This window comes from Malaclemys terrapin, chromosome 1, assembly GCF_027887155.1.
Source record: "Malaclemys terrapin pileata isolate rMalTer1 chromosome 1, rMalTer1.hap1, whole genome shotgun sequence".
NCBI classification, from domain to species: Eukaryota; Metazoa; Chordata; order Testudines; family Emydidae; genus Malaclemys; species Malaclemys terrapin.
In genome coordinates this window covers 293,240,392-293,267,800 of record NC_071505.1, presented here as the reverse complement: position 1 = coordinate 293,267,800, position 27,409 = coordinate 293,240,392, and the positions used below count along the sequence as shown (strand labels likewise).

The window sequence follows — 27,409 nt, the reverse complement described above, 5'->3', positions numbered from 1 at the left end:
GTGTAGCCACTTGTTTTCTTCTTCAGACAATGGGTAGGGAATGTTGACAAATTAACAAGTGTTTTCAGCTTGCATGTGAATTTTAGAAGGAGCAAATCATGGGGGAATGGGGAAATACAGGTCTAATGAACACACCAGCAACATTTTAACCCTTACATTATAGATCCACTGTGCTCTTTTTGTACGGTTGACCCTATAATCACATTAGGACAATGCAGTAACAGCATCATGTGAAGTATTATTCAATGATAAACACACACTTACTGCACTGGTGTCACTGGAGCTGTGCTCATTTACCAGATCCAGATTCAGCTGAGGATCTAGCCCACGGTCAGATGATGTGGAATTAAATTACCTTTGGATTTAGTAGTAGTGAGCTATAGAAACGAGGGATTCGTAATTAAATTGTATTGATCAAGTAAATCCGTGTCTGGGCTGGAGTCTCCTCTCACTCACACTGGTGTGTAACTCCCTTGCATTCAATTCACCACTGTAAAACTCATGTTATTGAGAGGAGAATTAGGCCCTAGATACTTAAAATAGAAATAAAGGGTATGGAAATTATCAAGTACTAATGCCTTATAATTTATAGCTAGGTCCAATTCTGCAAAAGACTATTGATGAACATGAACACAAATAATGACCACAAGATACATTCAGTTGTATTCACACTCTTGCAAGTCATTTTGTGCAAACATATCATAGCAATGAATAGTTATTTGGAAAATTACTTGTGGAATGTGAAAGACTATGAAAATGTCAGTATATTGCCTTCTTGAAATACAGTATCTTTGATAGTCCATTTAGAGCCAGAGTTAGTCACCAAGGCACTTTTGAAAATCCCACTATGCACCTATCTGCAATTTTAGGCACCTAAATACATTTAAAAATCTGGTCCTTACTGTTTATAAACATTTCAGCCATTCAATCACGGAAACAGAAATAATTCCATGTGACTTAAGTGATAAATCACACATCGTAAGTAATGAACAATATTCATTAGTATGAGACATTATTTGCAAAATATGTGCTTTGACAACTCTTGGTTGAAATATGTTCACATAAAGTGCGTGAACAATTTCAAATAACAAATAAATTAAAAAAACTGATAGTCTGTAGATAATTCATGAAGAGAAAAAGGCTAAATTTAATCAAATAAATTCATTATAATGTTTGCTCAGTTCTTCAAGCTTACTTGAAAAATATTCTCAATACATATTCTCAGAACTGCAAGGAACATCTTTTGTTCTAATTCTGAAGCAAACTTTTTGTTCCCCATTTTTTAATCTTTGCATCACCTACTGTACCAGAATTTCACGATATCCCACACATTTATCTATTCAAGGTTTTTGCAAAGATCCTCTGCAGTCTGGCAGAGACAGTATTGATTTAGGAACTAGCAGTTGTGACAATTCAGTCACAGATTGGAGCTGGCTCGGTATGTGGGCTTGTCTGTCATGAGCTGAATTCTGATCCAAGCTGGTCTCATGTTTAAAAAAACAACAACAAAGAGCTACTTTTATCTATTATGCTCTGAAGGGAAAAGGATTACAAAGACTAAATAAGCCATCTGAGTACTTAGCCAGCAATCCTAAATAGCACCCTGATAGGAAGTACAGGCAGAGAGCTAATTAAATTAGCCCTCTTTGATTTATTAACAAGCAGAGCAACAGATCACACAGAATTGTCCCACAAAACGAATAAGCATTTTGAGCCACACATTTGCTAGGGAACTTCCACCCCTGCAAAGCCCTGTCATGGGACTCAAGTTTAATAAGTCTTGATGGTTTAGGTCAATGTCCCTTACCCACCGAAGCAGAGATATATTGGTAATAATAAAGCAAAGCATATTATTTTGCATGCATGATCTTAATTCCATTTTTAATGTCTAGGACAATCTAGTGGTTAATTAGCAATTTGCTGCCCACCACTATGCAAATGAATGACAAGTAAAAGCCTTCTGCATCTATAATTATTCCATTGATTTACAAGCCACTTTTCCTTCAGTGTTAGTTTCTCTGTGTGGGTGCATTCATGCATCATGTATTTCATTATTTTTAGAAGCATGCTCTGTGCCTTTTTGTGCTCTCCTCGTTCCAGCATCCAGTAATTACTACTTTTTGGATACCATGGACCTGATCCTCAGCTAGTGTAAATCAGAATAGCTCCATTGACTTTAATGGAGCTATGCCAATTTACGCCAGCTGAAGAGCTGGTCTTATATTTTTAAGAAAGATGTTTTAGGGCACTTGGGATTTCTCTGCTGAAAAGTAGTTGAGAATAAGATTCAGAAAAAGTCAGAATGCCATAAATCCTAATTGCAGCTTGCAAACACACACACACACACACACACACACACACACACACACACACACACACACACACACATTTATTTATATATACAGATCTGCTTCTGCTTAATCCCTAGAAGAAATTGTAATACTCTCCTAATATTTGATTTTTCTCCTGAGCTGCTTTTGTAAGTAAAATACAGAGTATACTTAATCCATTTGGCTACTTTCTCACAGTTTTACTGGTGGTTTTACATTTAGCCTTGGTATTAGAGAGCTCTTGTGTTAAATTAAGTCAATTAATAAATGGAGACATTAAACAATCAATTTTGTCTGCATATCTCCACAGCATTATGTATGGCTGGCTGTAATCACAAGATAAATGCAATGTGCTGATGTATGGTAATGTTCAATAATGCATTCTCCACCAGGCTCAATTCATCAGGGAGTTTTTGTAGGGGGGGGGAGCATTTGTTATTGGCTGTCTCTGGACCTCAAGGATAACATTCCGGTCCTTTTGATTGGCTGACCCACTGCTGCAAGATTCTAACCATCTTATTTTGATGATGAATATGAAGGCATGCTAAGCTGTGCAGGAGTGTAGTTCTCACAGGCTGCACTCCTTCCCCAGTCTCAAGGACTGACAGTCTCCTTCGTTGCTTTCCTCACCAAACAACAACAACAAAAGTTGTGATGCTTTTCTTCACCCAGTGCTTTGGGGCTGTATTAGATCTTATTCACCTTAGGTTTCAACACTACAAGGCTAAGAGGGTTTTTTCAGCTGCTGGGCAACTTGTCTGTGTTGTAAACCCAACACACAGCCTAAAGGTGAGTTAAAAATATGTTTCTATTCCAGTGTTTTATGCTACTCATTTGTTTCTCCATAGGGAGGGAAATGATGTTCTAGCACAATAGGACAGATTGTTGTGAACACATTACTAGCAAAGAGACTGTTTCATATGGTCTTTCTGTTCGTTTTACTTTAGAGCTAAAGGCAAGCAATCAGTGGCTACAGGGAATACTGTGAAGTTGTTGCTTCTCCCTCTAGTAGCTCCCCCCTCTCCCCCCCCCCATCTGTGTATCAAATATTCAAGAGGCAAATGTTTGGAAAAAAATATTGGAAAAGTTAGTTTAATGAAAATCTGTTTCGTTTTGTGAAACATTGCAAACACAGATCCTGGAAATCCTTCCGAACTGTCTGATACCAACGGGCTGCTGACTAGCAAGCTGAAGAGGGATAGAGAGAGGTTTTCTTTGAGTGTTTGTCTATTTCTTCTATAGGGAATTTGAACAATTTCATCTGGCATATAAAGTGTCCCTAGTCATTTGCAAGGTGAACATATTTTAGTCATGAGTTTAAATTAGCCTTAATAAAGCAAAATCATTTATAGTCACCATAAAAATAACCCTCTTGCTCTATTCTCTTAGTAAGTTTCTAGATTTCCATTGACAACGTGGCAGTAGCTGAGCCTATGCCAAAACCCAATGATTGTGATCTCATCTAGAGAGAAGCCAAGCAACTACTGAGGCAAACAGACTATTGGGAGTCTTTAATTGGTTTATTATGGTAACAAATTAGCAGTTTTATCAGTGCCCATCTTGGCTTGCTGGAGGTCCTCACTGACCTCTCTTGAACAGAATGTCCTGTCCTGCTATCTAAAACCACAGATGGATTCTTTAGGCAGACTCTTCTTTGGCTGTTCCAAAATCCTTGTCAGGAACTCAAAGGGAACCTCTTCCCAGCATAGGGCGTTAGGGGATCCTTTGAGAGAATGGGTCTCGCCTCCAAACTCAGGGTCAAAGGGAGGTAGGCACCTAAATGCCTTTAAAATACCACTGGTTATTGCCACCACAGTCTTGTTTTTCATTATTCCAGAAAGTAGCACTCACAAAATGCAGGCTGCTAGGAATGCTATTTACAGTGTCGGACAACACTATCTTGGAGAGTCACACTGATGAGAAGAGGTCATTTCTAGAAGCACATTTCTAAGCATGCCCAGAGCACGTTGGGAGCCCCCAGCAGTATGGATGAGGTAGGACAGGCATTTCAGGTCTGCAAAGGGAACGTTTAGCGACTAGCTCACTTCTCATCTCATCTCTTGCAAAGTGATTCTCCCCCTCCCCCACCAATACAACTTATTTAAAAATCCGATTGTCTTAAGGTATGGTGTGACTGTTCAGAATAGGTAGGAACTATGTAGAAAGAAATATTCGGACTCTGTAAGTGGATGGAAGATATTTTAACAAAATGGATAATTCTACCCTAACCCCTTTGATGTATCACAGTAGCAGGAAACCATCAAATCATTCTGCTTAAACAACAACAAGAAGCAGGAAATGAGTGTCCTAGGTTATTGCCAGTTGAGGTACAGCGGAGCCTAGACAGGTGCCAATCCAGCAGGATGTAGAGTGCCCATTGATAGCAGTGGAAGTTTAGGGTGCTCATGACCTCAGCAGATTGGGCTTGCAGTTAATCAGAACAATTTCTCTCAGGTTGGAGCTGCAGTCTGTACATTCCAATGCTTTGAAACAATTTGGTGTTTCTCTTCTTTACCCCCAGAAATAAATAGTGTCTCACTATCTGAGTTCATAGCGGCTGAGCCCTTCAGGGCCTAATCCAGAGCCCACTGCCGTCAAGAGTCTTTCCATTGACTTCACTGGGCTTTGCATCAGGCATTACATGCAGAAGTCCCACTGAAGCAAATGGGAATTTCAGATTTGGTGGAATGGAAAGATTGAACCCATAACAAAAACTCCCCTTTCCGTCAATGGGAGTGGCTCATATGGTGGGTTTGCAGGATCAGGCCCACTGAGCCTGTTTCACTGCATACGTTATAACACTAGGGGTGTTATATGAGTGTGGTCAAGAAACCATTTCAATATGAAAAAAACAATGACTTGTACAGTGAAGTGTGCTGCAAACTTATTAATGTATAAGTGCTCTAACTATTACTTGAAACTTGACACAGAACACGATACTGGTGAAATATTTTCAAAGATTTCCATATTTGGTTATAAGAATAATGATAACTGTTATTTAACTGTCATAGGGCTAGCATCTAAAGACTACAAGCAGATTGGGCCAAATAGTGCTAGGCACTGTACAAATATATAAAAAATTACATAAATTATGAACTTTAGAAATAGTGTCCCAATATATTAAAATACAAGTGATGTATTACTTTAAAATAAAAAGCCAAAAATACTCCTTAGGTGCCTTACAGTATTATGACAAACTTTGATGTCCCAAATTTGACGATCCATGATTTGGTCATTTTAACCATAATTTTTTTTTGGACAATCCTAAGATATAAAACAAGATGTAACAATGAGAGTACAAATCTGACGGAGAACAAGGGCCATGAGCACAGGCACTTTCCTCACTCAAAATGATGAACATTTGTGCTCACACTAAAATTGTCATCTCTTTGGGCAGGGATCGCTCTTACAGTAGCGACCAGATTTGTGCAGCACCTAGCACAATGGAGCACTGATGTGATTGTTACTGTAATATGAATAATAAATGAAAGGCTTATCACATTTCTTCTACAATCAATTATCTTGACACATCCCATATGGGCAGATCCTCCATTGGTATACACTGGCATAGCTCCAATGAAGTCAGTTTGCACCAGGGCCCTGGTCCTGCACCATTAAAGTCAATGGGGGCTTTCAGTCCATGTAGGATCAAGCCCAATCTGAGGCTCTGTGGTTACACATCATGTACATTTTACATGATTCAGTGACCCTGTATTTACCAAGATGTTTACTGACCAATGCAATGCCAGGAAATGCTAATATTCTGCAGAGAGAGATTATGTGAAGTTCCAGTCTTCCTAACACGGTGGTAAATCCAGAGGAATTTCAGTGAAGTCAATGGAATTACTCCAGATTCATTCCAGTGTACTGTCTCTGAGATCAGAATTCAGCCCTATGATTGCAAAGAATGTGCTACTTTACCAATTCCTTTAGCGCTCTATGTTGGCAGTAAAATACACACTTACAAACATATATTCTTCCTCAGGGAGAAAAGACCTAACTAGGGAGGCTTATGCTCCATTTAGTGTATTTTTTAAAAAATGCTAAAATATCAATGCAGATAGCTGTATTGATCCGCTGTTATTTTCTCTTCGTATGACAGACTAACACAGGCAGCGGTAAACAAGGACAGACAAGATTACAACCATCGCCCTCAATTTTCTTTATTTGATGTGGGTATAAATAGGTTTTTTGAAGACTCTTTCTCTTTCTTGCAGCTTTTTGTACTTTCTCCTTTCATGAGCTTTCACAAGAATGCCACAAGCACCTTAAAACTAGAGGCATGTGCTGAGCTGTAATCAAAATTCACTTGCTGAGCAGAGAAAATCATGTATTTACCATGCTTCTATAGGTCACCTTCATTCTCAATCATATTCTATCCATTACTTAGCAACCTGGGATTCCTTCAAGCATACAGACAATGTGATGCCTCCTTTTGAAATAAAAGGCAAAAGCATTATTATGTAGCTAGCCACTAGCTAAATGATTACACTCTTTAAGACCATGATAATTAATGGGGGTTGCTTAAAGAAGCAATGGTCATTGCGCCTGGATAAAGGCCATTTAGCTTACTGTGAAAGTTTTAAGTACTTTCTCCGCGTGGAAAGAACAGGAATGTATTCTGGTTCACGTGCAAAGAAGGGTCAATGTGTTTCGTTTCTTTTCTTTTTTCCATTAATGATAACTCCACTGTACAGGTTCCTCAGCCCCTCTTACACCTTCCTTCCATCAGCCCTTTCATGTCTTGTATTTCAGTTCCCAAACAGAATATAGGAATGCAGGAAATTACAGGGACGGCAGAAGACCAGTGAACTCAAAAGTCTCTGCTTCTTTCCTTTTGCTGCAGCAGTTCAGCCTTACAATGGAGTATTTCCTCCTTAATTATTAATTATTATTATTACTAATGATGATGATAATAACAATAACAGCAACAATAATATTTTTACTATGGTTGTGCCTACAGTCCCTAATCAAGATAAAGGCTGTATTGTGCTAGACACTGTATACACACATAATAAAAAAGCCCCCAAAACTTACAGTTTATGCCCTGGTGACTTTATGTAACTCTAACTTGTTGTGATTACCACCTCCTTCCTTTGTTTATTTCATATTCTTGCTGTAAATAAATGTGTTGTTCTTTTAAGACCATCTTTTCTCCTTTCTATAGGATCTTTAGGCTCTCATGACATATCATAAAGAACCATATTTAAAGAGGTGCCTAAGCACAGTTTAATCTTATAGCCACTCAGAGTATTGCATGGCTCACAGGGCCAAACTGTTATAACCAGATCTTTAAAAAACCCAAACAAATCTGCTTTAACTGAAGGAGAGAAGGGTTTTTAATCCTGTTATAATACTTTGTCTCCATGCACACTGGTCAGCCAGACTGCGTTGTAATCCACTTTATCCCCAACAGACTTTGAACCAGGATTAAGTGCCGTGGTATATTGTACACACATGGGATTTAATTATTTATTTAGTGTAAGAAAAGAGAGAGACAGCTTGAAATGTGCTGCTAATAACCCACTTTGCTACACTGTCCCACTCTCCCCACCCAGAAGCCCTTCCTTTCTGGTTCAGGATTCTGACTAGTTTAGTTCATCAGGCAATTTCCCATATTAAGAAGTAGTATAGTAACAATAACCACTAGAGGGCATTCAGAATACAATGTGTACACACATACTACATTATAAACATGGTTAGTTTGATAGTGCAAATGAGTCCTTATTAGCTTTAGGTTATTTCTCAATTAGTATTTGACACAGTGTAATTTGAAGAAGAGGTAAAAGCTTTAGCTAAAGCCTTTGATGTGAGCATAGTGTCCCTAGAGAAGGCGCCAACCACCGACTTGCTGCATCCCTTAACCACTGCCTCAGCTGAACAGGCTTCAAAATGTAAACCTGGAAATCAGCTTAACGACAAATAGTGAAGAAACCTCTGCAGTTTGCTACATCTCTGTGCAAACGCAACCATCGTGATTCAGGCACAACCCTTTTCCTGCATCAAAGGCATGTGGGAGCATGCTTCACTGACTCTCCCTTGGGGGAGACCATCTATTAATGCCGCTATCTATCTAATCCCTGGAGTTCTTCTCTATTGTAACCCATTAACCCTGAGTTTATAGACACACACACCCCACAGAGGCTTAGCACGGGGCAACAAGGGCTTCATTTTCAATGTCTAACACAGACATTACAGTGTAAAATTAGGACCGCTCAGAGTTTAAATGTAATCACATAGAACAGCAATTGTGATCTCTCCTAAGAGAAAATAAAGCAAAAGAAATGGAGGGAAAAATAGTTTCTGACTTAATCGTCTGAAACTGACACCCCTCTTGTTGGAGATTAACTATTGCTTTGTCTGTCGTGATACAGCACTGGGGGCAGGGGGAGGATAGGTAAATATTATGTTTGGTGTTGAGAGGAATGTGATTTTAAAGAAGTTTTTTATTAAAAAGAAAAAGTTCCTCACAAGAAGTTTCAAGTCAGACATTTTCAACAGAAGACAGTGCAGTTATTATAATATTAGAGAAATACCCATCTGCTCAGCAGGGATTTGACAGCAGGTGTTTATAACTAGCTATCTAATAGGGTCCCACATGCTGATCCATCAGCCCCACCCACAACACACTATACCCATTATCTTTCAATGTAGTTCTTAAATTCTATTGCATATAATGGGCCAATTCATCTCAAGAGAAATGTAGCCCCATCGGGTGACTATTGCTAACACAGTGAGTGCAAACGAAAGAGTTGTGTGAATAAAAGGCCTGACAATGTGAAATGAGTTGATAGGTCTCGATCTGGTTCCCAGTGGACATGTGTCACACAAAAAATAATCACAGCTGGCACTAATTGGCACACTTTGTAGGTTACTCAGCAGAGAAGCCACAGATTAAATGCAGTATTGCCAGCCCCATGCGTTCAAAAATCATGGGTTTAGGCACTCCCAAATCATGAGTTTGGCTCAAAAATCATGAGATTTAAATAAGAATAAATGTTGGGCTCATTTTATTTGTCTTTTGGTGTCGGAGACTTTCGGGTCTATGTTTTCAAGCTTTTCTCTGCACCCACGAGGGCTAAAAACGTACTTTTCTTCCTTAAATGAAAGCTGAGATGCTCAGGTTCCAGCATGTGGGGTGGGGGCTCATCGCACACCTTCAAAATTGCTAGACTTGCAATAAAATTGTCCAAGTTGGCAACACTGTAATGTTCATGGAGACTGAATTACCTTCTCACCCTCCTTACAAGTCAGGGTTAAGACATGTTCCCAGTACAGGGTGGGGAAGCTTTACACTGACACTGCCTATTCTGAACCTGTTCTGGGAATAAACAGAAGCTGTAATAAATGTATGACACACAGGCATACTGATAAGAGACTGGACTTTATTTCCTGATTCTACTCATCTGACCTGGGTCAGGGTGACAAAGGTTAATACTCCTGTCATATGAGAGGGATCAATAACCTGGGGACTCAGTTTACACATAGGATTCCAGAGCTGTCAATCTGGCACCTCTCACGTGCACAACATTTACACACACAAAAGAAAATAAAAGGTCCTTTCATTTGCCTTGAGAGATGTTGCCCCCAGGCCTGTTCCTGGGCGGTGGGAAGGGAAGGGAAGGAATGCAGTTTCAGTTTGATAGGATGAAGCTTTCTTTAGAAAATCAAAAGGGATCTAGGAAATATTTTGCTCCCATTATGCTCAATTTTTATAATAGATGCTGTAATGCAAGTAGAGATGAGCTGCCAAATTCAATTGATCAGGATCCAGATCCAAACTTTGCCAGTTTGAGTGTGTTCTGAGCTGAGGTTTTTGTCTGGACACAGCTGTAAAAGTGAGCAATTTCCTAGCATGCCTTTTTGTCCTGATAGGTGTTTTATTTGGAAACTGAAAGCCTGACTGTCAAGGCATTAAACACCTTATCGGATTGCTTCATTTTTATTTCTTTTCATAGCCTGTTTCTTTCTGTAAAGTACCTTCCTCTCCTTTCTGTTGTTCCTCACACTGCTACTTGCCTGCTGTTAGAAAACCCGAAGCAAAAGATTTTCCTGCTTGCTTTTTAGTAACCTGATTTTGGCCTGCTCCTGTCCCCACTGAAGTAAAACTCCACGGACTTCAGAGCAGGAGTGGGTTCCTTATTTGCAATTTAACTAACTGAAACAAAATTACAATCATTCGGTCAACTAATTGTTCCATGCAATCAATTCAGCCATTGATAGACTACGCCAGCAAAACAATCACCAGTCAGAAGATATTCAGGAACTGTAAAAGCAGACACATTTAGCCCCTTTCCTCTCATTGATGTGAATGGAAACATGGGGCTGAATCTGAATGCATCATGTACCTTCAGAGGCTTGTCAATATCTCTGTTCATTGGAATTAGGTTCTAGAGATATATGGGCTCAGTGGCAGGAATGAGTATAGCTGCACCAGGGGTAAAATTTCAATGGTTCATGGAGGTTTTCTAGTAACCTCAGTGTGAGCGTCGTCGTCTTCTTCAACGCATAGCCAGACAGTCAGCCATAGTGATCGTTCGCCATTTGACCCGTTCCTACGCAACCGCAAAGGCTTGATGGCCGGAGAGTCCGACACCACATACAAGATTTCTGCTTGATGTATGAAACACATTCTACCCAAGGGTTCTATTTTAAGAGGAGGGGAGAGGGAAATATCCTGGCATTTCAGATGAGCTGCCTCACATATACTCAGTGTACCACCTGAATCAAAAAGCAGTTAACTTATTTAGAGGCATTTCTGAGTGTCTGGAAAACATTAATAGATTTATCCTCACATCATCCCTGTGCAGAAGGAATGTGTTGTTATCCTTATTTTACTGATGGTGAAATTGAGCTCCAGAGAAGCACAGAAAAATGGAGCACAAACGAGATCGAAAAAAATCAGATCAAATCAGTAACCTCTTATTGTGTAGAAAACAAATAAAGGCTACAGATAAACAATGAGGTGGGCTTCAACAGAGCAGAGAAGAGCATCACCCCATCAGAAAATGAAAACATGCTTACAATGTTAGAGACTGCCATGTGGAAAATAAGCAATGTAATAAGTGTGAAAACCTAGTAAATAAACACAAAGGGGGTTCTGTGTCCTGGCTGGGGTAGGCAGAAGGTTACAGTCACCTTCAGGCTTTGCTAAAATGAGAGTTTGAGACAGTAACTGCAGGATGATGCTATTGACAGCGTCAGAATATTTAGCATTGCAGACCCACATCCTGCAAACATATTTGTACTGGACTTTAAGCACAGGAATAGTACCATGAACTTAAAGGGATTATTCACATGCTTAGAATTTAGTGCGTGTGATTTTTTGTAGGGTTGGGGCCTTAGTCATCTGTCTTCATGTTAGAGGTATCCAAATTTCATTCAGCTGGAGTCTGTGGTAGGAACTTGCCAGGAGCCTGAGAGCCACACTTAATATGTATAAAACAGAATAGAATTCAGCCTTCTTCTCCTTTTAATAGGGAGATACATGCTAGAAAAATTACTGGTCCCAGTGCTGCAATGCATCATCTGCCCCAATCAAGATGCAGGGTTGCATATTGGGACCTGTTGTCTCTACCAGCTGCATCCCTCTGATAATGATAAGGACAATTACATTTTAGAGCTATGTGAGCCAGGTTTAGCTTGTGGACTGCATGTAAGTTTCTTCTTCCGAGAGGTACTAAGAGCTCGAGAGAAGATGTCGCTGATTATAGGTAGCTATCATCTAACAAGTAGTAAATCCAGCCAGGCCACTTCCAGGTCTGAGACCACAGCTAACAAAAAATCCTTTCGTTTGTCCAAAAGAAAATCCAGCCAAGATTGCCATTCCTCTTTTTAAGATAAACACAGGTGATATGGATATGAGCACAGCATCCAAACATCATATGCAATATTATTTACAAGAGTGTGCAGGTTGCCTCAAGGTACAGATAAGGCAGTGTGCTTCCTGTCCCAAAGGGAATAGAATCTAATTTCAGATAACGTCAAAAAGAGGGGTGCCACAAAACAATAGGGTGAGGGCAGAGGAGAAAGGCATGGATTGCATCACTAAGATTGTGTGGATACTCAGCGAAGATGTGGCAGATACTTAGCAATGTGAAACAGACATTTAATAAAAAAAGGGTCTATACACAAATAAATACATGTCCTGGACTCCTTTCTTGTAGGAGTCATGGAAGATGGAGCTCTTCAGGAGAAGTGGAGAATGGCTTTTCAGACTAGCTCAGGAAATATGTAGGGAGGGGAGTTGAAGCTGATAAACAGGGCATTGAAGCAGTCACCGTTGGATTAGGAGACGGACACAGTGGGTGGCTAGGATGGATAAGCAGGCAGGGGCAGAGCTGTGCAGGGCCTGGAGTCCAAGTACAGGAAATTTAAACCTGCAGTGGAGAAGGGGAGCCAGTGGAGTAATTTGAAGGCAGTCGGGGTGATGTGGGCAGATCAACAGGCTAGGAATATCATTTTAGCAACTATGTTTAATAGGTGTGGTAAAGGGGGATATGGGTGTAGGGGAGACCAGAGATGAGAAGAATTACTTCAAAATATGCTTAGGGGTATGCCAGTCACTCATTGATACGTTCAGGCAATGTGAAATACATTACTAAATAGAGAAGACAGAGTGCTCCATATCCAGTTGCCTACAGCAAGCCATGTTTTAAGTAGAGCTGAGAGAATAATTTGCTCAATGAATTTAGACTCTTTCTCCTTGTGGAATGTCTGCAACTGGATCAAGATTTCCTTGCTTAAATTAATGTTCTAATTATTTTTTTAACTCTATGACTTGCTCACAAGCAGTTCTCTAGCAATCACATTAAGGGAATTTTAGAAAATACCTTTCCCTCTCTGGACCACACAGACTTGTCTGAGGTGTCATTTCTAAAAATAATTACTCTGATTATAATACTTATTGGCTGGGATGTAGAGTTTAAATTTAATTTTCTCTCCTCTCATTCCCACACAGTAATTGGTATAGTTGGTGGGTTACAGTCCTACTTGCAAATGGGGGAGTGGGGGCCAGAGCCATGTTTGACTTTAATTTCCTCTGTGCCAGGGCTCTAGTGAGGGGTTTGAGGAACTGCTGTCAGGGTCCCATCCCCTGTAAAATACACCACTTGTGCATGAATGCTTGACAGTGAACTCTCCACACACGCTTTTCAATGTTTGTAGACTGTGAACACAAATAAGGCAGCCAGGTGGCTGAATCAAATTCATTTTAAACTGGAATGACTACTTGCAGGCAGTTTTTTTTATAGTCTTCACCCAGCTCAAGATTTAAAGTATCTTGTGAAAACAGATATAAGCACTTGTGGTAGTTCTAAATCATTTCACCCAATTCCCCCTTGCAGCCTTACTGGAATCTTCCTTCCAATTGTAACTTTTGCTTGGAATCTCAGAAGAGTGTAAATCAGCCAGAAAATAATATAGCTTTAAAATAAATGAAACTTTTACTGGATTTCTTAGAGTAACAGAAAATATTTCAGAAGGAGACTCAAAGCTAAGGTTATGAGAGGTTGTATAAACACAGCCACAGGCTTGTAAATAACAGAAAGTCCTGATTACCAAGCCTGAATTTTTCTTTCAGGCTGTTGGTACAAGATGAAGACACTATCGGAAAACAGATCTGAAACTAGCTGAATCTCTCCAGCGGCCTGGCAGGGCAACTGTGGATAATTTAACATTTCAGTTAAACTGGAAACATTAGCTTAACTTGCAAGGTATCTCTCAATAATTTTTCCATCCTTTAATGTATTTTTAATAGTGAGTCAATGATGAGAAAGAATCTTCCTTGATTCACGGATAAATCCAGCAGCAACCGTATGTTACCCTTGGCGGTGTCAAGGCACTATGCCTGATTATTGTTTAAGCTAAAGTCACTTTGATTTGCCAGAAGCCAACCGACCTCCTTTAGCAAAAGAACTCAGACTAAAGAAGCAGATGTTAAGTAGGGAAGGAAAGACCTTTTCTTGACTCACTAGCAGAGAAAAATAATTAATGCTGAAACCAGCCTCTCAGCTCTTTATAAAAACAACCCTGTTTGTTCTTGCCTTTTACAACTTACATGAAAGTTGCAGATGAAATAACAATGCATGTAGTTCTTTTCATTCAGAAGGAAGCCAATGCACTTCATATACTTGGCCCAAATTCTGCTCTCAGCTACAGCTCACCTAAAGCCTAACTGGTGTACTTGTTTATAATTCATGCATCACTATCTAATTTCTGAGCACTTTGGTGCTTGCATATAACTGAAAGCAGAAAATAGAAGAAGCAACATGATATAGTGGATTGAGTCTGATGCTGGGAGCCAGGTGATCCTAATGCTAATCCCAGTTTTGCTAGTACCTCACTGCCTGGTCTTGGGGAAGTTCCTTAACCTCTCTGTGTCTTGCTTGCTCTCTGTAAAATTGGGTTAATAATATTTTCTGACCTCACATGGGTGTTTTGAGACTTGAGCCAAAATTTTCAGATGTGGGTGCCTAAAGTTAAGCTCCTAAATCTGTATGAAGGACCTGTAGCTAAGGTCCATATGATTTTTCAGAAGTGCTGAGAAACCTGCTGATCCCATTGGCTTCAGTGAGATTTGTGGGTGCTCAGCTCAGCTCACAATCTGGCTACATGTACTTAGGAGATGGAATTTGGAAGTTAATTGTAGGTACCCACATTTCATATTTGTGGCCCTAATTACTTCATGATGATTAACCTGTACTTTGAAAATATAAAACATTTAAAAAGTGTTAAATAATGTTTGTAGGGATCACTCCTCCACCGTTAATACGCAGCCACCAATGGAAAAGAATGAAGCAATCATTCTGCACCAGCATTACACAGCACAGTTTATCTATTCGTTTTTAGGAGAGAAAGTGAAGAAAGTTTTCCCCACCTAAACTATATGGGGTTGGGAGGTTGTTTAGGTAACAGAAAATTATGATCTGAGGTAGAAGAAGTTAGCTGGGATATCCTGGCTGGCCAGGATAAGGGTACTAACAACCTTCCTCTTGTGAAAAGTGCCCTTGTCTCTTTGGGAGTATTCACACTCAGTGTAGCTCACCTTGAATTGCACCTTTACTTTTTCCCTGGTAAAGACACAATTTAACACCTTCTACCTCGATGTAGACTTCCACCTGGGGTAGAGTTCAAAATGCTACATTGAGGTAGAAGGTGCTAATTTGGGTCTTCACTAGAAAAAAGGTTGAGGGGTCATGAAAGTTGCTAACCTCAATGTAACAGGAGTACTTGTGGCACCTGTTCTTTTTGCGGATACAGACTAACACGGCTGCGATTCTGTAATCTCAATGTATTTTCCAAGTGAAGACAAACCCTTTAATGATTAGTCATGTCTCATCTATAAGAAAGATCCACCACAGCAAAGCATGCTGGGGCATTTGTCAGCATTGTACTAACTTAATTGGGCAGAGTGGAGCCTACTGATTCAGAACTCTGCTGTACCAACCTTAGGGTACATCTACACTACAGGGGGGAGTCGATTTAAGATACGCAAATTCAGCTACGTGAATAGAGTAGCTGAATTCGACGTATCGCAGCCGACTTACCCCGCTGTGAGGACGGCGGCAAAATCGACTTCTGCGGCTTTCTGTCGACGGCGCTTACTCCCACCTCCGCTGGTGGAGTAAGAGCGTCAATTCGGGGATCGATTGTCGCGTCCCGATGAGGTCAATTTCTACCCGCCGATTCAGGCGGGTAGTGTAGACCTAGCCTTAGTTTTCCTTGGAGGTCTCTCATCCACATATTGACCAGGCCCTGCTGAGTTTGGGACATGACAAGTTCACAGCCTGAGGCGGTCTAGTTGCAGGCAGAATTCTGAATAAAGTGAGTTATTCTCAACACACGCAATTTAGCTTCTGACCTTTAAGGTAGGGACACATAAATCTCACTTACACCCACCCAATATCCTAATGTAAACTGTAAATTCAAAACCTATCAATTCAATGCCCTTATGGGGGTCTTGATTGTCAGATGACACCAGGGGATAACTCAAAACCCTTGCGGGTTAGGGTAGAACAGGAACAGAAGGGCATGTCAGAAGAACCAGGCGTCCCACAATGAAATGAATAGGCAGCAGGTTTGAAACACAACTTTCACACAGTCAGCCTGGGGAACTCATTATCAGGGGATGCTGTGAAGGCCAAAACTATGACGGGGTTCAAATAAGAATGAGATAAATTCATGGAGGAAGATAGGTCCATCAATGGCTATTAGCCAAGATGGTTAGGGGTGCAACTCCATGCTCTGGACGTCCCCAGCCTCAGACTGCCAGAAGCTGGGAGGGGACAACAGAGGATGGATTACTCGACGATTTCCTGTTCTGATCATTCCTTCTGAAGCACTTGGCATTGGCCACTGTCAGAAGACAGGATACTGGGCTGGATGAACCATTGGTCATACCGGATCAGACCATTCTTAGTGTTTATGTCAGGGAATGGTCTCTATACAGGTGCAACGTGGTTCAAGGAGCGCTCTTACTTTATCCTGTCAATGTGTCTTGTTTTTTCAGTTTTGTCTGCCAACATCTTACATGGTGTTTGAAATTGTGTATGAAATTTGTATTCAAGTTATATCACCACAATCAACTGTTTTCTCATTGTGGCTTTAAAAAAAAATAAAATAAAAGGGGGGAGATTTTGAAAAAAGATAAAGGTCTCAATTACCCAAAGAGACATACATCTCCATTAGTGAGAGAGGTACAGATCATGCAGCAAATTCCAACCAAACCACTGCCTTGCTTTGCTGTAAAACAAAAACATTACTGGGAACAGAAATTCAAGTGGAAATTGAGCCTTTCCACTGTCTTGTGAGAATCCTAGAAATGTAGGGCTGGAAGGGACCTCTGGAGGTCATCTAGTCCTTCCCTCCACCCTGAGGCAGGATTAAGTAAACATAGGTCTTCCCTGACAGATGTTTGTTCAGTCTGTTCTTAAAACCTCCAGTGACGGGGATTCCACAACCCCCCTAGGTAACCTATTCCAGGATTTAACTACCCTTGTCGTTAGGAAGCTTTCCCTAATATTTAACCTAAAGCTCCCTTGCTACAGTCTAAGCCAATTACCTCCTGTCCTACTCTGATGCTATCTTGAGGTGTCCAGAACTGTAAGCCACATTGTTACCCCTCTGCCTCAGTGAAAGTGAGATTTGCTGTTGCTAAACTGTCCATCAGCTCCCTGATACTCTGGCTTGTTAGCTAGCCCAGCAAACTCATCAGGACTCTGCCAGTCCTTTCCTTTCCTGGCAGGGAACTCTGGTTGCCCCCAGTTCCTCTGCAGCATCCAGCCCCTATCACTGGACACTCACAGAAGTTACCAGGTGCGCTGTCTCCAAAGAGACAGAGTACACACCCGTCTGCTGGTTCAGTAGAGGATGCACGCTTCACTTTAATATAGCAGCACTGAGATGGATCTATAATAAAACAGCAAGTTTATTAACAAAGAACAGAGATTTAAGTGATACTAAGAGATAATAGAGACAGAAAACGGTAACAAAAGTATGATCATCCTTTCCAGTGACTAAAATTTAGTGGATTGCATTCCCTGTCTCAGATATGTTTCTTACCTAAAGCAACCTTCCAGCATCACCCACACACGTGGCAGGAGATCCACAGTTCATACAAAGAGTGCTTCCTCTTTGTTCCCTAAGTAATGGATAACTAAGGGGTTCGCTCCCCTTCTATTTATAGTCCAGTCAACCTTTGAAATGTGTACTTTTGAAGTGTATCCTCAGATAAAGTTTTTCGCCCCTGCTGTTGGTGCTTTGGGAAACTTATACCATGTTATTTCCTCATGCTCCTGATAACCTGCTCTTCTGTTGACTTAAAATGCAAATGAAGTGTCCTTTGTGCTGGTTTCAGAACACTTGATTCACAATAGATTCCAAGGCTGACAAGTAAATCCATATTCCTTTGTTTAGAACAAATTTGTTTAACAACTCTGCCACCAAGATGTATTTTAGGAACATATTTCCAGCACACATGCATAATTCTTTACACACCATCTGTACATACATCACACAATGATATTAGTGACTGCTGTGTCACCAGCTTTCATTTGACTCTTCACACAACACTCTTTGCAGATAAATACTGTCGTGAGTTTGTCAAGCTTAATATGGATAGTTGTTATATGGCAATGAACCCTTTGTCAGTGGGCATTAAGGGGCTCTTAGGGTCACCCCTATCCTCAGTGGACATAGAGAACAATCGATCACCATCCTCTTTATAACAACCTCCTAGATATCTGAAGATGGTTATCATGTTGTCTCCTCAGCCTTATCTTCTCTAGACTAAACATGACCAAATATTTCAACCTTTCCTCATTGGTCACGTTTTCTAGACCTCTTTTTTTTTCTCTCCTCCGGACCTCTCTCCAATTTGTCCACATCTTTCTTAAAATTCGGAACCCAACAATGGACACAATACCCAGCTGAGGCGGCACCAGAGCCAAGTAGAGCAGAACAGTTAACTCCCATATCCTATACGACATTCCTGTTAATACACCCCAGAAAAGTGAGACATATTTTTTTAAACTCAAAATTGCTAAGAGAAAGAAATGTGTGTTCATAATGGGATAAATCCTTCCCCAGGCAGTGGCCTGAACCACTGGGCTGTAGGTTGGAGCATTCCATACGGGTGAGACAGAAGGAAATCTCTCCTGGTTGCTGAGCCACAGAAGAGGAGCTCCTGCTCCACTGAGAGCAATGGCTGGCGGATTCATTTAACAGCAGATCTCTTGTTCTTGCCCTGTCTCTCCTCCAGTCATATCTCATACTGCCTGATGACAGCAGGCAGGGAGTTCCTACATAGCAATCAGGGTTGTGTACCCCTTGCATAGAGTCATCAAAGGCTTCCCTGTACATTGGAACTATTCCACTGCATCTAGAGGCCTCAGCACTGCTAGGTCAGTCTTTCCTCCAAACATCAAGAAAAAAGTCAGACATTATAGGCCTAACCCTATGGAAGCATGTTTTGCATTGTATAACACAAATGACCACGGTGAAGTCTGTGAGGGATGCGCCAGCTCTTTATCTCAGTATTTAGTAATAACTTTGAGATGCAAAGGGTTCTTTTTCATCATATATGGATGGCATGGGTCTGAAGAGTTTGTGGAGAATCTTTATTACACCCTGTTGTGATGCTGGTGGACCTGTGTGCCAGCTCATGCCAAGGCCCCAAGCCTCCCTGAATGCTATCTAAGGCATAGCTGGAAACCAGTCTGGCTCACCTGCATGTTAGCATTGTTAAAATAGGTGTTGGAGATATATGAATGTGTTTACTCTTTATGACATGCTTGTAGGATCCTGGATGTATTAATCTTACTTATAACGTCTGTATCCCATGTTATAAGGTAATAGTTAAGTGTTTGCGCTGTAACTATAAAAGTGTTTGCTCTGAAACTGTAAACTCCCACAGCCAGGAGAGAAGCATTACCAGCTGTGAAATACCAGTTCACCACAAGAGGTGTTATCGCCTCTCCAACAAAAGAAAGGTTATAGACACCAGACAAGCCATTGTGGAACATCAGAGGATATAAGACTTTGTTTCCCCATGAAGGGGGGACGTGCACAAAAGCTGTTCCCATGAGCTTGAGCTCTTGGGCAACGGAATAAAAATCCCTGTCAAGAAGAAATAGTTATTACTATGCTGCTTGGAGTTTGGGGAGGAGAATATTTCTAAGCGTAAACAAGGGATCCCCAAGCTGCTTGGATTGGGATAGGCCTAAAGGATATATGGAGCTTGCCTATTACAGCAAGTTCTTTTTGGAACCTAAGACTGTCACTCGTGTGTGTGTGTGTGTGTGTGTGTGTGTATGTTTACCTGCTTTAACCTTGTAAATAACTCTTGTTTCCTTTTGTTGGTTAATAAATCTGTAGTTAGTTTATTATTGGACTGACTAGAAGTGTTGTCTCTGGTGTGTGATCTGAGGTGCAATTGGCCTGGAGTAAGTGACTGGTCCTCTGGGGGAATAACCTGAATGTTCTTGTAACTTGTGGTGTAAGGTACCATCCATCACAAAGGCAGACTTGCCTGGGTGGCAAGATGGACAGGAGTGCCCAAGGGGACTGTCTGTGGTGCCATGTTAAGGCTGTTATAGTGCTAGAGGAGTTCACACTTGATACTTGATTGGTGAAGCTAATTATAGAAAACATAACCAATTGGGGGTTTGTGCCTTGGTTTGTAACAGTCTGCCCGAGGGTGGCACCTAATGTCCATGAGCAAGGCTAAGATTATGTCATGGAGGTCACGGAATCCGTGACTTCCAGAGACCTCCATGACATTTTCCACTTCAGCCACTGCGGCTCCCAGCTGCCGCGGGTGGAGGAGGGACCCTGCAGCTCCCAGCCGCTGTGGGCAATGGGAGGGGGGACTCTGGAGCCACAGCATCGGTGGGTGCTGGACCCCCTCCACCTGTCTATTTTGTCAGTTATTTTTAGTAAAAGTCAGGGACAGGTCATGGCTTCTGTGAATATTTGTTTATTGCCCGTGACCTGTCTCTGACTTTTACTAAAAATAACCATGACAAAATCTTAGCCTTATTCACTGGTACTTCACAGGTGTCAGGCAGCCCTCTGGCTCCTGGACCAAAGTGATAAGTCAAAAAATGTTTCTGCCAATATAGGTATTGCTATATCACTGTGGTAGGGAGGTTATACTGATGTTGTTTGACCTTCAAAGGGACTTTCTTCTCACCGTCAACCAAGTGAGAGAGGCATATAATGCCTCTCACTATCCATTCTCACTGTATGATTGGTTGGTTGCCAATCTGTAAGTCAGAATTAGCCCAGACAGTGACTTCTGTATGGTCTCAGGGGTGACCTACTTGCCCAAATGGCACTTGCTCTCCTGGTGGCCACTAGGGAGGGTACCCTGTTTTCTCTGTAAGGTACAATGAGGAATCAAGGACTCCCAATAGGGGATTGGATTCATTAGTTCTGTTTCAATCCCCACCTATATGCAGATGTTGTTACTCATGGGTTGGAACCAATGAGAGGCCTGAGGCATGACAGAGGCAACATAATAGTTCTGAAGATCTGTGAGCCTGAAACCACTCTTATCAATGTGGAGTTGAAACTTCCTCTAAGATAGCCCAGGGCATTGTGTTGGTCTCCATATAAAAGGTCTTAATAATCTTTTAAAATAAGATGGAGACATGATGACAGGTAGCTTACTCAAAATGTACAAAAATCTAGGTAAGATATACATCTTAACTGCGTTAATTTCCCCCCAGAAATTCTCCCCCCTGTCCCCTCCCCAGAGAGACAGTGCCTCCCACCAACTGGTATCCTCCACAAGCTGTAGCTGGGTTCTAAATTGATTTTTACAAGATTTTCTAGATTCCTTGGTATTTTTATCCCCAAGTATTTAAGTACCTCTGCTTACGAAATGGCCACTGGGAGAAAACCCTGCTAGAGGGCAGCTGAGCAATCTCAAGCAGTTCTGACTTTTCCCAATTAATTCTATCGCACCGAAAGTTAGCCAAAATCCTGGATTAATGCTAGAAGGGTGGGGATTGTGGTTTCAGGATTAGTTATAAATAAAAAGTTATCGTTGACATATAACAGGGATCAGCAACCTTTGGCACGCGGCACACCAGGGTAAGCACCCTGGCAGGCTGGGCGAGTTTGTTTACCTGCCGCATCCGCAGGTTCGGCTGATTGCGGCTCCCACTGGCCGCGGTTCGCCGTTCAACGTTCTGTTGGGTGCATGATCCTCCACATAATCTTCAGGGCTGGCTCTAGGTTTTTTGCTGCCCCAAGCCAAAACAATTTTCGGCCGCTCCCCCCCACCCCCTTTTTTATTTTGGCCTTTACACATGTTTGCACTTTGCAATGTTTTTTTTTGTTTTGTTTTTTGTTTTGGCTCCCCCAGTGTGGGGTCTGGAGCGATTCCATTTGCCCCCCAACCCAAGCAAACAGGAGTCCCCCTTGTTCCCATTCTGTCTCTCTTCAAGCTTCGCTCGGTGCTGGGAGGCAGGGGGTGGAGGTACACTGGAAGGGGGAGAGAAGTGATGTGCCTGGGTCTGGAATGCTGCCCCTGAAATTGTGCCTTCCCAAGCACGTGCTTGCTTTGCTGGTGCCTAGAGACGGCCCTGGCCCTACTATTACTACGGGGAAGTGAACGAAAGCGGGCCAGGTGCGCAGTGCGAGTGGCCGGCAGAGTGGGAGGTGTCCTTCTCGCTGCTGCCCGTGCTCTACATGCTGGTCTTCGTGATGGGGCTGTCGGGCAATGGGCTGGTGATCTTCACTGTGTGGCGGGGCCCGTGGGCCAAGCGCTGCTCCACCGACACTTACATCGGCAACCTGGCGCTGGCCGACCTGGCCTTCGTGGTGACCCTGCCACTGTGGGCCACTTAACACGGCGCTGCGCTTCCACTGGCCCTTCGGCTCGGCGCTGTGCAAGCTCAGCAGCTACCTGGTGCTGCTCAACATGTTCGCCTCCGCCTTCTGCCTGGGCTGCCTCAGCTTCGAGCGCTACCTGGCCAGCGTGCGCTCGCTGCTGCACTCCCGTCCCGCCCCGCGCTGCTCTCACTGGCTGCGCTCTGGCTGCTGGCTGGCCTGCTGCCCTGCCCGCCCTGCTGCTGCGTGACATGCAGCCCAGCCCGGTCGACAACCGGAATGCCGCCCCTGGAAATGTGCTGCCCCAAGCATGTGCTTGCTTTGCTGGTGCCTACAGCCGGTCCTGATAATCTTATATCTTTAATCATGGATTTCAGTGCTTGTCTGGACTAGGTTGGCTTACAATTAGTTGGGGAGGATCTATCTATTATCAGTTATGGTGAGGATGTGTGTATCTTTGTGCAGCTCAGCAGAGACTGTGTTAAAGGTTTCAGGCTCATCCATATTGGATCCATATATGTTCAATAATTTTGAAGAGATCTGGGCTCCACTTTTAGGAACATTCAACTTGGGAATGCCCAAGGGCCCATTGACTAGTCCATAAACTCCTTCCCCTCTCTCCTCCTTCTTTTTCCTTGTCATCATACTTTCCCTCCCTACCTTGTCAGCATTGTCTCCCTATTGGTTGCAAAGTACTGAGTGAGTTGATTTTAGAGTTTAATGAAATGGTTTTTGCATATGAATCGTAGCACTCTGCAGTATATTACCAATAAATAAAAAACACTATAAACTTATAATTATCTTTTTGTATTATGATGTTTGTACTCTAAAGCAAAAATTAATAAAAACGCTTTAATTAAAAAAAGCATTATTGGCCTGATCCTGTTCATAATAACATGGCGCATTTCCCATTGATGCCAGTGAAAAGTGAAATGCACAATTTTATTTTTGCATTTGCAAAACACAGACTGATTTAAAAAAAAATTTATTCAATATGGGATTTATGGTGTAATCAGTCTCTGCCTTTTCAAGATTGCAAGCAAGAATAGAAATTTGAAGAGACACCTCTCTCCTGTGAAAAGAAAACCCTACAAGACAGTAGTAAAGACTTTGCTTCCACCTTTCCCTTGCCTGCTATTTCTCAATACTGTCAACCCTGAGACATCTTAATAACTGTATGAGCTTGAGCCAGCCCAGAAGTAAGGTCTGTGGAGCCAATAAATTCCATCCTGAGAAGTGAGGCTCCTGATCTTCCAAGGTTTGAGTCTAAATATAATCAATTGATGTTATTTGATTACCATAAAACAACTGTCCTGTTGTATCTAGAAATAGATCTATTTGCCATTATTTTATAGTGTGGTAATTAAATACCAGTTGCTTATTTAAAAATATTTACAGAGGAAAAGTCACAAAGATGGATCTCTTCTTTGTGCTCAGTAAATATGTCTACAAATACCAACTGGCATTTAATCAGCTTGCTTATATGTTTGCTGCTGAAAAAGGCTGTTCAGAAGAACCGGTTAAAGTATGACACGGAAGTAGATCCTCAAATAAAGACAAATCCGCTGCAGGTCAGCAACAGTCTCTTGCTTTATTACTGTCTGTTTTTACAGTTCACACAGGCTACTACCTTCACATACTTTAACAGGTTTCAGAGTAACAGCCGTGTTAGTCTGTATCCGCAAAAAGAAGAACAGGAGTATTTGTGGCACCTTAGAGACTAACAAATTTATTAGAGCATAAGCTTTCGTGGACTACAGCCCACTTCTTCGGATGCATATAGAATGGAACATATATTGAGGAGATATATATACACACATACAGAGAGCATAAACAGGTGGGAGTTGTCTTACCAACTCTGAGAGGCCAATTAATTAAGAGAAAAAAAACTTTTGAAGTGATAATCAAGCTAGCCCAGTACAGACAGTTTGATAATAAGTGTGAACTCCGGTTTGAATAAGGACTGGGAATGGCTGAGCCATTACAAACATTGACTCTATCTCCCCTTGTAAGTATTCTCACACTTATTATCAAACTGTCTGTACTGGGCTAGCTTGATTATCACTTCAAAAGTTTTTTTTCTCTTAATTAATTGGCCTCTCAGAGTTGGTAAGAAGGTCTAATAATAATAATGCAAAAAATAAATAATCAGTCCTTCAAAGATTCAACCTGTTGTGACTTCAGCAGCCAGGAATTCCAAGAATGAAATGATTTCTTCATTTCTACAGGATGCTCAAGACTCAACCCATACTGGAAAATTAGAAAGAACTGCTCCTTCAGAAGAGTGTCTGATGTGCCAACTGTCATGCTGCCGAAAATGGGAGATATGTGTCTCTTACCTAGTTGTTACATTTATGGAGGATTAACAACTATTTGATACTTCATGGCTGTGCAATAACTGTCTTCTTAAGCTTAAATCAAATGCATGTTTCAGAGACTTAGGGGTAAGGGGACACACACTCCATTGTTTTCCATTAACTTTGTCCAGTCAATTCATCATGTCCATTGCTGAAAATATACATCTTAAAGCATGAACAAAGCTGCTGGTGGTGGTACGGGGTGGGTAGCAGGTCCTGCTTCCTTGCTCAGCACAGACTAGAAGCTTTGAAGAGGTAAGAGCAGTGTGGAGCTTGGGCAGAAATGTGGGATGATTTACTTGCCTCCCTGAGTATGGTTAAACCATCCCAGCCATGAATGCAAAAATGGCTACATGGATTTTAAGGCCAGAAGGGAACCTTCTGATCACCTTGTCTGACCTCCTGCATCACACAGGTCAGAGACTCTCACCTAGTAACTCCTGCACCATATCTTCTGCTTCAGCTATAGCATCTCTTTTAAAAAGACAGATGACCTCAATTTAAAGACTTCAAGTGATGGCAAATCCACCACAGCCTTTGCTATTTTTTCAACGATTTATTATCCCCACTGTTAAAACTGGAAATAAAGGCACAAAAGCTTAATTTAATATCTAGTTTCAATGTCCAATGACTGGATCTGTTATGCTTTATTCTGCTAGATTACAGCATCTGGTATGATCAGTTTAGGTATTTAGGTCCAGATCCTCAAAGGTATTTAGATACCTAATGTCCTTTGAAATCTTTGTGAGCTAAGAACATAAATACCTTGAGGATCTGGGCCTAAAAGAATGTGATCAAATAATCTCTTACCTTTCTTCTCTGATGATCTTACCCTTCCCTTTGATATTGTATCCATGACTTAGAAAAATTGCTCTGAAGAACTTAAATTTTTACCTTTACCAAATAGCCAGGTTTTTAGAAGAATGTTCCTGGAAAGGAAATCCCCCAGGCTACTTGCAAATACTCTTATCTCCACTTTAGGGATCAAGAAGCTGAGCCCAGAGAGATCAAATGGCTTGTTGAAGTTCATACAGTAAAGCGTTGTCTACACTGCCACTTACACCGCTGCAACTTTCTCGCTCAGTGGTGTGAAAAAACAACCCCCCCCCCCCGAGCTCTGCAAGTTCTAGCGCTGTCAAGTGGCAGTGTAGACAGTGTTTTGATTGCTAATGAACACACCACTAGCTGCCCGGCAGAGCTTGTTTAGTAACAAAATCAGGAAAGGAAATCTGTTGTAATATCCCCGGGCAAAGTGAGAAATTGACACTTGAGAGGGGGTGTGTGTGTGTGTGTGTGTGTGTGTGTGTGTGTGTGTGTGTGTGTGTGTGTGTGTGTGTGTGTGTGTGGAGTGGACATTACTTATTTTTTCTCTTCAGGAAATCAGTCATTGTGCAAGAAAGAGATGTTTGTATAACTGTGATACAGCTTAAAACAGACATGGACCAGAAAGGAAACTTCAGATTTAAACATCCCTGGATGCTGGAAAACATCTACATCTGGATCTAAACTTTGCATTTTGGGACTACCTCTACTTAAAACCCAAGGTGGGCAAATTGGTTTGGAAAAATAGAAATCTTCTCTTCCTGCCCAATCCCACTTGCTTGCTATTCCTCCAGACCTATTACCCATTACTGCAGCTGACCAAACCTTTGTGAAGATTCTGAAATGTTCAATTCAACTCCTCCCCCTCCAACCTCCATAATTTTTTCACCTCTGCCTGCCACAGAACTTGTGAAATCCAGCCAGTAGCAAAAGTGCCAAAAACCATAAGAAAGACCATTCTTGTGGCATTTTCTGCATTGAAAGAATAAAGAAGAGCTTGAGGTGAAGCCACTGCAAGGGGATTTGGGAGATATGAAATCAGTTCCTGGCTCGGCCACAGAATTTGTGAGAGATCTGGTGCATATCTAACAGGGGATACGATTTCCCTACCTCACAGGGGTGCTGTGAGGATACATCTATCAATGCTGAGGTGCTCAGACACTGTGCTGTTGTGGGGCCATATTAGATTCATTGTATGACTAGAAGCAACTAATGCAGGAAATTTCTTGAAAGAACCTGTTGGAAATGCAAAATTTCTAGTTCAGTTTTACAGACTCAGGTGTTTCATTCATACTTTTTAAATCCAAACCTAAATGAAGTGTTTGGAACACAGAGTAAAAATAGGTAGTTGAAGAAAATCCTGATTTGACATGGGCAGAGTTCAGGAGATTTCAGTTGAGGAAAACTATCATGGTCATGGACCTTGCTATTGTTACTCCTTTTGTCCCAAATGGTTAGCCAATATTTGGGGTCTTGACAGGTTCTTTCCATTAGGAGGAGAAATTTATTACATGAGTCCAGTATTTCTTTGTTGCAATCCTGTTTGTTTACAAAAAATGTACA

General features: G+C 41.5%; 1 protein-coding gene across 3 annotated transcripts in view; it reads left to right on the top strand.

Annotated features, from left to right (window-relative positions):
• The first annotated feature begins 2,903 nt into the window (after positions 1-2,903).
• Positions 2,904-27,409, top strand: part of SIAH3 (siah E3 ubiquitin protein ligase family member 3) — a 61,980-nt gene continuing 37,474 nt past the window's right edge. Inside the window, exon 1 of one of the 3 annotated variants that reach the window (XM_054007567.1) lies at positions 2,904-3,119. In XM_054007567.1, the coding sequence (XP_053863542.1) occupies positions 2,985-3,119 (135 nt within the window). In that variant the 5' untranslated portion in view covers positions 2,904-2,984. Of the gene's footprint in view, positions 3,120-6,443; positions 6,503-26,502; positions 26,569-27,409 lie in introns of those variants that run through there. The other 2 variants (XM_054007748.1, XM_054007658.1) reach the window with 2 other exon arrangements.